Source organism: Leucoraja erinacea, chromosome 2 (assembly GCF_028641065.1).
Source record: "Leucoraja erinacea ecotype New England chromosome 2, Leri_hhj_1, whole genome shotgun sequence".
Classification (NCBI taxonomy): Eukaryota; Metazoa; Chordata; class Chondrichthyes; order Rajiformes; family Rajidae; genus Leucoraja; species Leucoraja erinaceus.
The window spans coordinates 3,140,251-3,153,550 of NC_073378.1; the positions used below are offsets into that span (position 1 = coordinate 3,140,251).

The 13,300-nt window shown below is 50.2% G+C and overlaps 1 protein-coding gene across 1 annotated transcript in view; it reads right to left on the reverse strand.

The window, feature by feature from the left end:
- LOC129716261 (ankyrin repeat domain-containing protein 33B-like) overlaps positions 1-12,818 on the reverse strand; it is a 77,204-nt gene extending 64,386 nt beyond the window's left edge. The window contains exons 1-3 of the mRNA XM_055666138.1: positions 12,729-12,818; positions 11,113-11,279; positions 10,162-10,486 (exon numbers count right to left, since the gene is read on the reverse strand). Coding sequence (XP_055522113.1) covers positions 10,162-10,486; positions 11,113-11,279; positions 12,729-12,818 — 582 coding nt within the window. The remainder of the gene's footprint in view (positions 1-10,161; positions 10,487-11,112; positions 11,280-12,728) is intronic.
- Between the last annotated feature and the right edge of the window lie 482 nt (positions 12,819-13,300).

The following is a 13,300-nucleotide window of genomic DNA, read 5'->3' on the forward strand; positions in this document are numbered from 1 at the left end:
CATTCCTTCTCTCCAGTGATGCTGCCTGTCCCGCTGAGTTACTCCAGCATTTTGTGTCTATCTAAAATAAAATGTTCCTCGACCAACAAAGGCACAGGCTGGCTTGGATTTATTCACGTGCAAAGTGCCTGAATTAGTCAAAAAGCTGCTGCCTTGCCAACAATGATCAAAATACGAGAGAATTTAGCAAAACAGTTTGACAGGAAGAGAAGTGAGTCATGAACCAGATAATGGGTTTTATCATTCACAGCTAACTGGAGCAACGACGATATTAAACCGACAAAAAGCGCAGAAATATTAACGTAAAATGATGGATAAACACGAGAAATGTTCAGGTAATATCTAGTAAGATCCAAATGTTGGAATAACCTGAAAAATTGTTATGGGTTGAAGAAAGGAAGAGGTGGAGACAGTGGGCTGAGGGAGAGCTGAGAAGGGGAGGAGAAAGTAGGGACTATCTGAAATTAGAGGTCAATGTTCATGCCGCTGGGGTGCAGACTGCCCAAGTGTAATATGAGGTGCTGCTCCTCCAATTTACTGTGGGCCTCACTCTGGCCACGGAGGAGGCCCAGGACAGAAAGGTCGCATTCGGAATGGGAGGGGGAGTTGAAGTGCTGAGCCACTGGGAGATCAGGTTGGTTATTGTGAACTGAGCGGAGGTGTTCGGCGAAACGATCGCCAAGCCTACGCTTGGTCTCACCGATGTAGAGCAGCTGACATCTAGAGCAGCGGATGCAATAGATGAAGTTGGAGGAGGTGCAGGTGAACCTCTGCCGCACCTGGAACGACTGCTTGGGTCCTTTAATGGAGTCACGGGGGGGAGGTAAAGCAACAAGTGTAGCATTTCCTGCGGTTGCAACGGAAAGTGCCCGGATAGAGGGGCGTACGGGTGGGAAGGGACAAATTGACCAGGGAGTTACGGAGGGAGCGGTCTCTGTGGAAAGCAGACAGGGGAGGAGATGGGAAGATGTGGCCAGTGGGACCCTGTTGGAGGTGGCGAAAATGTCGGAGGATTACTTGTTGTATGTGACGGCTGGTAGGGTGGAAGGTGAGGACAAGGGGGACTCTGCCCTTGTTGCGAGTGAGGGGATGGGGAGCGAGAGCAGATGTATAGAAGAGACCCTGGTGAGAGCCTCATCTATAGTAGGGGAGGGGTTCCCTGAAGAATGAGGACATCTCCGATGTCCTGGAGTGAAACAACTCATCCTTGGTGCAGATGCGGCATAGACGGAACTAAAGCCTACCCACTTGTAATACTAAATAACCTTGATAAACCAGGCAACTGAGATGTGACAAAAACACACCGGAAAATGGAACCAGAAGAGACCTCCACCCCACAACCCGGCTTGCCTCTGGTCAAGCTGTTCCCAAACAGTAACAGCAGAAGTATCACTTTTACACAAAAGCAGGATAAATCCAAACCAACTAATCACCTCTTAATCTGCCTGCTCTCAATCTGCATAGATAGGGTAGACAGTCAGAACCTATTTCTCTAGATGAAAATATCAAATACTAGAGAATACAGCTTTAAGGTGAGGGGGGCAAAGTTTAAAGGGGGCATGTTTTTTTTTTTTACACACACTGAGTGCCTGGAACCCCCTTCTAGGAATGATGGTTTAGGCACATAAACTGGTGGCATTCAGTACATTGTTGGATGGGGCATAGATATGAAAGGAATGGGGGGGGGGGATACAGATTATGGGGGACTCAGCGTTGGGGGGCTGCCGAGAACAAAGAGGGTCCCAGCAGGGGGGGGGGGGGGGGGGGGGGGGGGGGAGAAGGGATGAGTACATTTTCTGACTTTGTGGGGGCGGCTTTGCGGCAACTCTTTTGTGTACCTTGTATGCAGAAAACAAAGAAATCCACTGTACCTAGGATCAAATGAAAATAAAGTATCATCATCATCATAGTGTGCGGGCAGATAAAGGTCGATCCTGGTATCATGTTCAATGCAGACATTGTAGGCCAAGGAGGCCTGTTCCTATGCTATACTGTTCCTGTTCCTTGTTCTATTGGCACAGTGACAAACGCTACCATCCATTATGTTACCAAGTAAGTATCAAGAACCTACTAACAAACACAACATTGGGATATCCCTAGAACCACTTGGGTCCAGACCTCATTAGATCCTTGATCCAAATATGGACCAGAGAGCTGAAATGTTGAGGTGAGGAAAATGGGACTGCCTATGACCATTAGATAGCATGAAAACAGACCCTTCAGCCCAACTCATCCATGCTGAACAGGATGTCATTCATGTGTTCAAGAAGGAACTGTGCAGATGCTGGAAAATCGAAGGTACACAAAAATGTTGGAGAAACTCAGCGGGTGCAGCAGCATCTATGGAGCGAAGGAAATAGGCAACGTTTCGCTCCATAGATGCTGCTGCACCCGCTGAGTTTCTCCAGCATTTTTGTGTACCTAGGATATCATTCATGTCTGGTTATCAGAGGCCAAACATCCCAGCCTCGGGACATCACTGTAGGGCAGTGCTTCTTAACCATTTTGGCCCCACGACCCCATCAGACATTCTTGGTCAGTACCATGACCCCCAAAACCATAACAAAAACATGTCTGCCAACCCAACCTCACAGCGATAGGTTGAGTTGGTCTGGACCAATAGGGTCAGGGCCCTCTTCGAAAGAACAGGCCAGTCCTTCACTTCCAGTCAAAACGTGGCGAGCAGTCACGTCAGTATCGCTGATGTCACCATCTTAAACGCAACAGTGAAATCGGCGTCAATTTCCTCACATATGGCTTTGAAGATTCTTGAGTTTGTTGTGCTCCCGCGGATGTGGTTCACGATCTTCACCACATCTGAAAGCACTTCTCGAAGACCAGGAGAGAGAGTCTTCATCACTAGAGCCTGGCGATGTATCATGCAGTGGGTGAAGGAGACATGGGGAGCAACATCCCTTGAAGCTGGTTCTGCAACTGACCATGGAAGGTGCCCCAACTGTACACACCCCGACAAGGCGTTCCCAGCCAAGCTCATGTTTGATGAGGAAGGCTTCCAGCATTCTGAACACATCTTCCACCTTCCACTCGGGAGTGAGTGGTCGTAGCCAATGGCTCCGAGAACAGGTACTCCTCCTTCATGGCTTCTCCATCGAGGAACAAACGTAGACTAGCAGTTGGGAACATGGGGCAACCACTGTTGACTCATCCAGTTACAGTGAATACACTGGACTGCTCTTCACAACGCTCACTACATGCAGCAGAATATCATTACTCATATCCGAGATTCCACTTTTGACTGTGTCATTCGAAAGGGAAATATGCCTCAACTTTTACAACATAATTATTAGTAAAAAATAAAAGAAGGTAGGTAGGCTTTTAGTATTTACTTTAAATAAAGAACTTTCCTGGCTTTTTTTTTGTGAAAGATTTTGAATTGCAGCATAAAAATGTATTGTTCTGGCAATGTTTGATTCAATACGTTGATATTGTGGGGCTGTGGTCTGTGGAGCTTCTAGCCACGGGTGTGGTGTGGACTTAACATCCTGAGCCTGGGATCCCTCGCTGGGGATCGCCGGAGAAGACCTCCGACCGCCGGCCCGCAGCCTATAATATCCTGAAGCCGCGGTCTCAGGAAGGAAAGTGCCGAGTCGGGACCTCTAAGCCGCGGAGTGTGTTTGTCCATCCCGACGTCGGAGTTTGGATCATCAGGACGAGAGAGCCTGTACATAGCGGCGACTACAGAGGGTTCATGGCCCCGACCATGGGTGAACAAAGGAGAAGGACTAGCTGAACCTTGTTGTCTTGCACTCACTAGAATTTAGAAGATTGAGAGGGGATCTTATAGAAACTTACAAAATTCTTAAGGGGTTGGACAGGCTAGATGCAGGAAGATTGTTCCCGATGTTGGGGAAGTCCAGAAGAAGTGGTCACAGTTTAAGGATAAGGGGGAAATCCTTCAGGACTAAGATGAGCAGGGAGGTTCTACTGCAGTTGTACAGGGTCTTGGTGAGACCACACCTGGAGTATTGTGTACAGTTTTGGTCTCCAAATCTGAGGAAGGACATTCTTGCCATAGAGGGAGTGCAGAGAACCAGTTTCGTTCAGACCGTAAGGTCTGAATGACAATAAAGGTTCACCAGACTGATTCCTGGGATGTCAGGACTGTCTTATGAAGAAAGACTGGATAGACTTGGTTTATACTCTCTAGAATTTAGGAGACTGAGAGGGGATCTTATAGAAACTTACAAAATTCTTAAGGGGTTGGACAGGCTAGATGCAGGAAGATTGCTCCCGATGTTGGGGAAGTCCAGGACAAGGGGTCACAGCTTAAGGATAAGGGGGAAATCCTTTAAAACTGAGATGAGAAGAACTTTTTTCACACAGAGAGTGGTGAATCTCTGGAACTCTCTGCCACAGAGGGTAGTCGAGGCCAGTTCATTGGCTATATTTAAGAGGGAGTTAGATGTGGCCCTTGTGGCTAAGGGGATCAGAGGGTATGGAGAGAAGGCAGGTATGGGATACTGAGTTGGATGATCAGCCATGATCATATTGAATGGCGGTGCAGGCTCGAAGGGCCGAATGGCCTACTCCTGCACCTAATTTCTATGTTTCTATGTTTGTGTTAAATTCTATTGTGGATTGTGTGTTCTTTTAAGTGTATCGCTGCTGGCAAATTCATTTCACTGCACCTTCGGGTGTATGTGACGAAAAACATTGACTTTGAATACTTAGCCTGGCCAAATCCCCAAGACCTTCCTGAGACATTGTGGACCGTAAATAATTCTTAATCAGCTTGAGTTTGATGAATGACCTCTCTGCAGAAGCTACTGTTGCTGGAATTGTTAATAGTATTCTTAAGCCAACACACCAACATTTGGAAACAGGTCACCAAGTCTGTACGCTGTTAACAAGTTCAACAGATCTAATGGTTTTAGCTGCATTTACAAAATTCACCTTCCCACTCACACCCACCCCCACCCACTCACACCCACGGCCACTGGCACACCCACTGACACACTCACACCCACTGACACACCCACTGACCCACTCACACCCACACCCAAACCCAGACCACTGAAACTGCAGCCCGCAGCTGCCGACTCTCACCACCTCTCCTGTTGCCGACCTTCACTGTCTTCAGAAAGCCACCGATGCTGCTGCCCGTATCTCTACCCCACCCCACCCCCCCCCCCCCCCCCACGGGCCTCCCTCCACCAGCGACCCCGCCCGCCGACCCTCCCTCGCCTCTCTACCAGCCACCAGTGGGCTAGAACCGTCACCTCACCAGAGTTCCCGGCTCAGCACCAGCCCCCCAACAACCTCCACCATGCAGACAGCACATGGTCTGTCTCTGCTGGGTCGTAATGCTCCCCCCCCCCCCCCCCCTCTCCCCCTACACGGAAGATGCATCAGTAGTGGTGTGGGTCTTCCCCTTCCCCCTCTTTTAATCAAGTTACCCCGACCACACACCCGCCAGTTAAAATTCCCCGCTTTATGATGGGATCACAATCTCTACGAATCACGATATATAAAGCTATGTCGGCTCACACAAAATATCTTCACAAAATATATGCAAACATTTTCTGAGATTTCAGGAAATTCCCGGCTCCCAGGCCCCCTTTCGGACTCCGAGCCCGGGTACAATATACCCCCCCCCCCCCCCCCCCCGTGTATAGGTATGCATATACACAAACAAAAATAGTGTGTGGTATGTACCTTTGTTAAGTTCCTAAACATGGGCTCAACAAATTGATGTTATTTAGAACCTCTTCATGACCCCCGGAAAAGCCCCCAAATGACCCCCATGGGGGTGACGACCACCAGGTTAAGAACCACTGCTGTAGGGGGCTCCTCCATGCAGTGGCCCCTAAGGATGTCCCTTTACAGCTACCTCATTAATAACCCCCCCATCCAGGACAAAGTCAAAATGTGGATATTACGGAAATGACTGAGACCTTGCATTTGGAAAAAATAAGACTTGCCTTAATTGACAAACCAGAACTTTTTGTTAGAATATGGTCTCCATTTATTGAATATTTGAAAAGGTAAATTGGTTTAACACAGAATCAGGGTTGAATCCTGAGTTTGGGACTGGGTGAATAGTTACACTCAACTTTTCCCAGATCTATCTCCATAATCTTGTTATTGGTAGTTTCTCTCTGCCTCTCCCTTTTTCTCCCTTCTTCTTCTCTTCCTATTACTTTCTCTCAACTTTTTCTCCCTTTATCTTTATTCTTTAAAAAAAAACTGAAGCTATGTAAGAAATCTGTAATTAAATTGCCGCTTATTATTATTATTTGTACACATGCTTCTAATAAAAATATTTATTTAAAATAAAATGGGGATGTTCGAAGTTGATGGTAACTCTAACAAATGAAATGCCTGGTGAACTCCACGACTGACGCTACAGAGCTGTCCATCTACAAAGCACGTCGGGAAGTCGAGTGGAATTATCTCCACTTGCCTGAGCGATACGGTGACTCAGTGATAGAGTTGCTGCCTTATGGTGCCCGCAGCGCCAGCGAGCCGGTTTCGATCCCGACTTCAGGTGCTGTCTCTACAGAGTTTGCATGTTCTCCCTGTGATCGCCCACACTCTGCACGTCTTTGGTTTCCTCCCACACTACAAAGATCTACATGTTTGTAGGTTAATTGGCTTGGTATAAGTGTAAAACTGTCCCTAATGTGGCTACCATGTGTGGTTACCATGTGTGGCTACCATGTGTGGTTACCATGTGTGGCTACCATGTGTGGTTACCATGTGTGGCTACCATCCGTGGCTACCATGTGTGGCTACCATGTGTGGCTACCATGTGTGGCTACCATGCGTGGCTACCATGTGTGGCTACCATGTGTGGCTACCATGTGTGGCTACCATGTGTGGCTACCATGCTACCGTGGCTACCATGCGTGGCTACCATGCGTGGCTACCATGTGTGGCTACCATGTGTGGCTACCATGTGTGGCTACCATGCGTGGCTACCAGGCGTGGCTACCAGGCGTGGCTACCATGTGTGGCTACCATGTGTGGCTACCATGCGTGGCTACCATCCGTGGCTACCATGTGTGGCTACCATGTGTGGCTACCATGTGTGGCTACCATGCGTGGCTACCATGCGTGGCTACCATGTGTGGCTACCATGTGTGGCTACCATGTGTGGCTACCATGTGTGGCTACCATCCGTGGCTACCATGCGTGGCTACCATCTAAGCTAGTCCCATTTGCAGCCCAACTTTGGCCCAAATCCCACATATCCATGCACCTGTCCAAGTATCTTCTGAATGGAGCGCCAAGCTTCGAGTTGTTCGTGCTGTGCCTGAGTTTTAGTTTGTAGTTTTCGTGATACAGCGCAGAAACAGGCCTTTGGCCCAACGAGTCCACACCCCGCACATTAACACTATCCTACACACACACTAGGGACAACTTTACACTTATACCAAGCTAATTAACCTATACACCTGTATGTCTTTGGAGTGTGGGGGGAATCCGAAGATCCCGGAGAAAACCCACGTGGTCACGGGGAGAACGTACAAACCCCATACAACCAATACCCGTGGTCAGGATCGAACACGGGCCTCCGGTGCTGCAAACACTGTAAGGCAGCAACTCTACCACTGGGGCAGAGTGTGTGGTGAAACATTGTCTGCTGACTTGCCCTCACCTACCCTGCCATTCCTGTCCCTCTCAACACCATTCTCTTGCCTACTCCCCATAACTCTAGACACCCTAACTAATCAACAACCTATCAATCTCCACCTTAAAAATATCCATTGCCTTGGCCTCCACAGCCTTCTGTGGCAATGAATTCCACAGATTCACCACCCTCTGAATAATGACAGATGTCATTAAGCTGGAAAGTGTGCAGAGAAAATTTAGAAGGGTCTTGCCCGGACTTGAGGACCCGACCTGCAGGGAAAGGTTGAGCTGGCTAGGATTTTATTCCTTGGTCATAGGGTCATAGGGAATAGGAGTCGAATTAGACCATTCGGCCCATCAATTCTACTATGCCATTCAATCATGGCTGATCTATCTCTCCCTCCTAACCCCATTCTCCTGCCTTCTCCCCATAACCTATGACACCTGTACCAATCCAGAATCTATTTATCCCTGCCTTTAAAAAAGTGAGCAGGGGAATGAGTGATAGAAACACAGAAAATAGGTGCAGGAGTAGGCCATTCGGCCCTTCGAGCCAGCACCACTATTCAATATGATCATGGCTGATCATCCAACTCAGTATCCTGTACCTGCCTTCTCTCCATACCCCCTGATCCCTTTAGCCACAAGGGCCACATCTAACTCCCTCTTAAATATAGCCAACAAACTGGCCTCAACTACCTTCTGTGGCAGAGAATTCCACAGATTCACCACTCTCTGTGTGAAAAAAAGAAATTCTCATCTCAGTCCAAAAAGACTTCCCCCTTATCCTTAAACTGTGACCCCTTGTTCTGGGCTTCCCCAACATTGGGAACAATCTTCCTGCATCTAGCCTGTCCAACCCCTTAAGAATTTTGTAAGTTTCTATAAGATCTCCCCTCAATCTTCTAAATTCTAGCGAGTACAAGCCGAGTCTATCCAGTCTTTCTTCATATGAAAGTCCTGCCAACCCAGGAATCAGTCTGGTGAACCTTCTCTGTACTCCCTCTATGGCAAGAATGTCTTTCCTCAGACCTTATAGATAAGAGAAATGTAGACTGGGGATGTTTGAAGTTTATTGTAATCCTTTAACCAATGAAATGTCTGTATAACTCAACTCCTGACACTTTTAGAGTTATTTCACCATCTACAAAACATAAGCCAGAGTGGAATCATTCCCACTTGCCAGCACCAGTGTAGCACCAACACCACATGATGTTTGGCACTGTCCATTTAAAAGACACTTGGACACGTATATGGATAGGAAAGGTTTGGAAGGATATGGACCAAACGCGGGCATGTGGGACTAGCGTAGATGGGGCATCTTTGTCGGCTTGGGCAAGTTTGGTCTTGCCTCCGTGCTCTGTGGCTCTATCAGTTAGAAATCAATAGCTATAAACTGAGAGATTTACTGAATGCTAGCAATGCAGACCAATACATAATAGTCAACGGCGTGAATTCACCAGCAAAGGAGGAAACGTCAATGGAAGGAAATGATCAGTGGAGCATTTACAACAAAGTGTGTGGTTAATGAATGTTTCGGCGAGCATGTGAGTAGGAGCTGCGAGTTCAGACCGGCAACTTGTGAGGATGTCAAGTGTACCCACGTCTGGTGCTGCATGTGACTGGTGGAAAACGCATGTGTGTGTGTGTGTGGGACTGGAAGGCGAACATGTGCAAAGCAAAATTAGTGCGTGTATGCCCGGCATAATGTGAGTACTTTGAGGTGTGTGTGTGTGTGTTGTGTGTGTGTGTGTGTGTGTGTGTGTGTGTGTGTGTGTGTGTGTGTGTGTGTGGTGTGTGTGTGTGTGTGTGTGTGGTGTGTGTGTGTGTGTGTGTGTGTGTGTGTGTGTGGGTGTGTGTGTGTGTGTGGGTGTGTGTGGTGGGTGTGTGTGTGTGTGGGGGGGGGGGGGTGTGGGTGTGTGGGGGGTGTGGGTGTGTGTGTTGTGTGTGTGTGTGTGTGTGTGTGTGTGTGTGTGTGTGTGTGTGTGTGTGTGTGGTGTGGGGGTGTGTGTGTGTGTGTGTGTGTGTGTGTGTGTGTGTGTGTGTGTGTGTGTGTGTGTGTGTGTGTGTGTGTGGGTGTGTGTGTGTGTGTGTGTGTGTGTGTGTGTGTGTGTGTGTGTGTGTGTGTGTGTGTGTGGGGGTGTGTGTGTGTGTGTGTGTGTGTGTGTGTGTGTGTGTGTGTGTGTGTGTGTGTGTGTGTGTGTGTGGTGTGTGTGTGTGGTGTGTGTGTGTGTGTGTGTGTGTGTGTGTGTGTGTGGGTGGTGTGTGTGTGTGTGTGTGTGTGTGTGTGTGTGTGTGTGTGGGTGTGTGTGTGTGTGGTGTGGGTGTGTGTGTGTGTGTGTGTGTGTGTGTGTGTGTGTGGGTGTGTGTGTGTGTGTGCGTGTGGGTGTGGGTGTGTGTGTGTGTGTGTGTGTGTGTGTGTGTGTGTGTGCGTGTGGGTGTGTGTGTGTGTGTGTGGGTGGGAGAGTGGAGCAGGGTGTGTATGTGGATGGTGAAACATTCTGGCGCTGAACCCAGTGCCCTGCCCTCGCCCACACTCACTCACTCACTCACTCATTCACTTACCCTGCCATTCCTGTCCCTCTCCATCACCTCCTGCTCGCCCAGGTCCCCGCACAGCAGCTCCTTGAGTCCGATAGCGTTGCTGGTGGAACAAGCCCGGTAGACGGTGAGCGCTTCCTCGCTCTCACCCCTGGTGTCGCCGCTCAGGGGGAGTAGATCCGGAGGGTAGAATGAATCGTCCGACAGGAGGCTGTATGTGTCGTGCTGGTCCTGGCTGTCGGAGCCGGGATCTTCTTCCCACGGCTCCTCGGGCAGCTGGAGATGCCGGGGGTCGGGGTCACAGCTGGGGTGCGGGGCATCGACTCTCCCTCCTCCTGCTCCTCCACCGCTGCTGCTGCTGATGCCGGACACTGCCCCGGCCCCGGCCCCAGTCCCGGACACCCCCCGCATCAGCGGCATGAGAACCGGCACAGACACCGCCGCCCCGGCACAGACACAGACAGAGGCAGAGGCAGCGAGAGACCCGCCCGGGAGCCCAGCCCCAGCTCCAGCCCCAGTCCCAGTCCCAGTCCCGGCTCCAGCCCCGGCTCCAGGGCGCATCGGCGGGGCGGGGACTCGGCTGGGCCCGGGGGGAGAGGGAGGGGTGGTGGCGGTGGGTGGGGGAGAGGGGTCTACAGTCCCGGGGGTGGGGGGGGGGGAGAGAGAGAGAGAGCTAGTCCCGGGGATGGGGGGGGGGAGTGGAGAGATGGTGGGGGAGGTGGTGGGGGAGTGACCTAGTCCGGGGAGTAGAGGAGAGAGCGGCCGGGCTCACAGGGCTACAGACCCCTGGCCTGGGGAGGGAGATGATGAGCCGGGGAGGGAGAGTGTGCAGCGTTGGGGCAAATGTTGACGGGAGGAGCAGGAGGGGTTCAGGGTCCCGGGGCATTGGAGGAGGGGGTGGAGATCTGGGACTGTGGATCGCAGGGACCGGAGGCTCCTTGTGCCGCAACGTGTGTCCCTCCAGCTCCCCCTCACCGCTCATCCTTCATCCCCATCGCCATCGCCTCCCGCTGGATGACAAGTCCGGAGCCGCCGCCTCGTCTCTCACTGTCTCCAGCCGCGGTTTCAACTATTGCCCCGGCCGGCACCACACACACACATGGACGTGGAGCAGAGCCCGCACAGAATAAGCTGAGACTCCGCTTAATCCGATCAGAGAAGATTGCGGCACGGGGTTTAAAAGCCCAGCGGATATTTGTGGCCGGGAGCTCAGAGTTAGCAGCACATGGGAGCAGTGACACACACACACACACACATATACACTGGCAGCCACTCTACTGCCGGGGAAACCCCGGCCTGAAGCTCCCACCCCTCCCTGTCCTGGGCTTCCCCTCCTACAATCCCGCCTCCTCCACCTTCATGTGACTCAAGACAAGATTCATGTTCAAGTGAGTTTATTGTCATGTGTCCCTGATATGACAATGAAATTCTTGCTTTGCTTCGGCACAACACAACATGGTAGGCATTGACTCCCCTCCTCCCTCCTCCCTCGGCGTTGACATCTGCCCCCCGTCCGTGTTACCGTGTGAGTGGTAGTTCTCATCATACAGCGTGTGACCACCCCTCACTCGCTGAGTTCTTCCACAGATACACACAAAATGCTGGAGTAACTCCGCGGGACAGGCAGCATCTCCGGAGAGAGGGAATGGGTCGAGACCCTACTTCCACACTTTGTCCCCCTCCCATATGACAGTCTCTTGTCTCTCAAGACGAGTACATACTCCCTTCAACCATTGCCATCTCTTCCCTCGGAGCTACATTTAATATTGCACCTTTCATCCCATCCTCCACCCCTTCCTTAATACGTGTGCCCCCCGCCCCCGCCCCCGCGTTTCCCCATTAAATCTACTCCACTGTCACCCAATTCTATTATCTCCACACGTTGCCTCTTTTGGTCCCGACAAACCCTCCCATTCTCGCAACCAAAACTTTCTCTGTAACCTATCCACCGAATGCCACCCTTTGCTGCTGTTATCCGCCCCCGCTTCTATCCCCGTTATAGTTTGCCCTTCCACTCTGCTGCTAGCTTCCCTACAATTTGTTAGCCATCTCTGCTGCATTTTCTTATTTATTTCCGACAACCATTGCCTTCGACTCCTTTACCCCGCCGTGTGTCCTTATCCTTTTGTCACCGACCCCCCTCCCCCCTCCTGCCAGCTCGACCCCCTTCACACCGCCTCTTACCCCAAGCTTTTTTTGTCTCTCCCCATCAGCCTCGCCCTCTACTCCGGGCAGAACACCACGTCCACCAGCCGAGATCCCATGGGTATTCACCACAAGCAGACAACCCAGCACTGGGATGTGTGGTGGGCTGTTTTGTTTAATATGTTGAGTGGGGAATTCCGGTGTTATTTCAAACTTGTGTCTAACCCCCACAATACTGTTTACTCGCTTTCCTCGGGGTTTCGGCACATTATGACATTGCTGTTTCCAGTAAAAACAACATCAGCTGATTGTTTTTGTATTTAAACCTAAAGTCTGTCGCTGCTGTTGTGTTAATCGGCGGTGAACTCCTCGCCCTCGACCTCAATCTACATGTGACAGGCTTTCCAGAGGCAGGCGGGTAATAGGATGCCCACAACATGCTTTACATTTCTGTGCACGGCGAATTTTTGCGGGATGGCGAGGATTCTGTTTATCGTTTGTTTGGCGACCTTGAAATAAATTACTTCAACTTTCATGTTTGCAGACGTTTTCACGAGCTCACTCACCCTGTGGTTGCAATGGTTAAAAAATAAAGTTGCAACGTTTAGAAAGCAACGTGAGTTGGATGTTACGCCATCTGATTTTACTGACCTTCTCTTTTCCCGCATGATTTTCTACGGACAAATCCCCAAAACACCCCTGGGTTTGTTGAAATAAATTCGACATTGAACATTTCCTGTAACGCAGGGGGAAAAACTAGCCCCGGTTAAACACACGTGATGTTAAATCCAATCGGGGCCCTTATCTGAGTCGCATCTCAGGCTCTGCATATCACACTGACTGCATGATGTACACTGCACTCAAAACCACATCAGTGCAACAGTGGATTCATATTCAGAATTAAGTGAAAATAGACATCAATTAATTAAGACTTCAGATAAGGTGAACGTGAGTCAGAACCTTCACAATGGACATGAACTCTGATTAGCTCCTCTTTTGGAAACGGTTAACCAAGTCG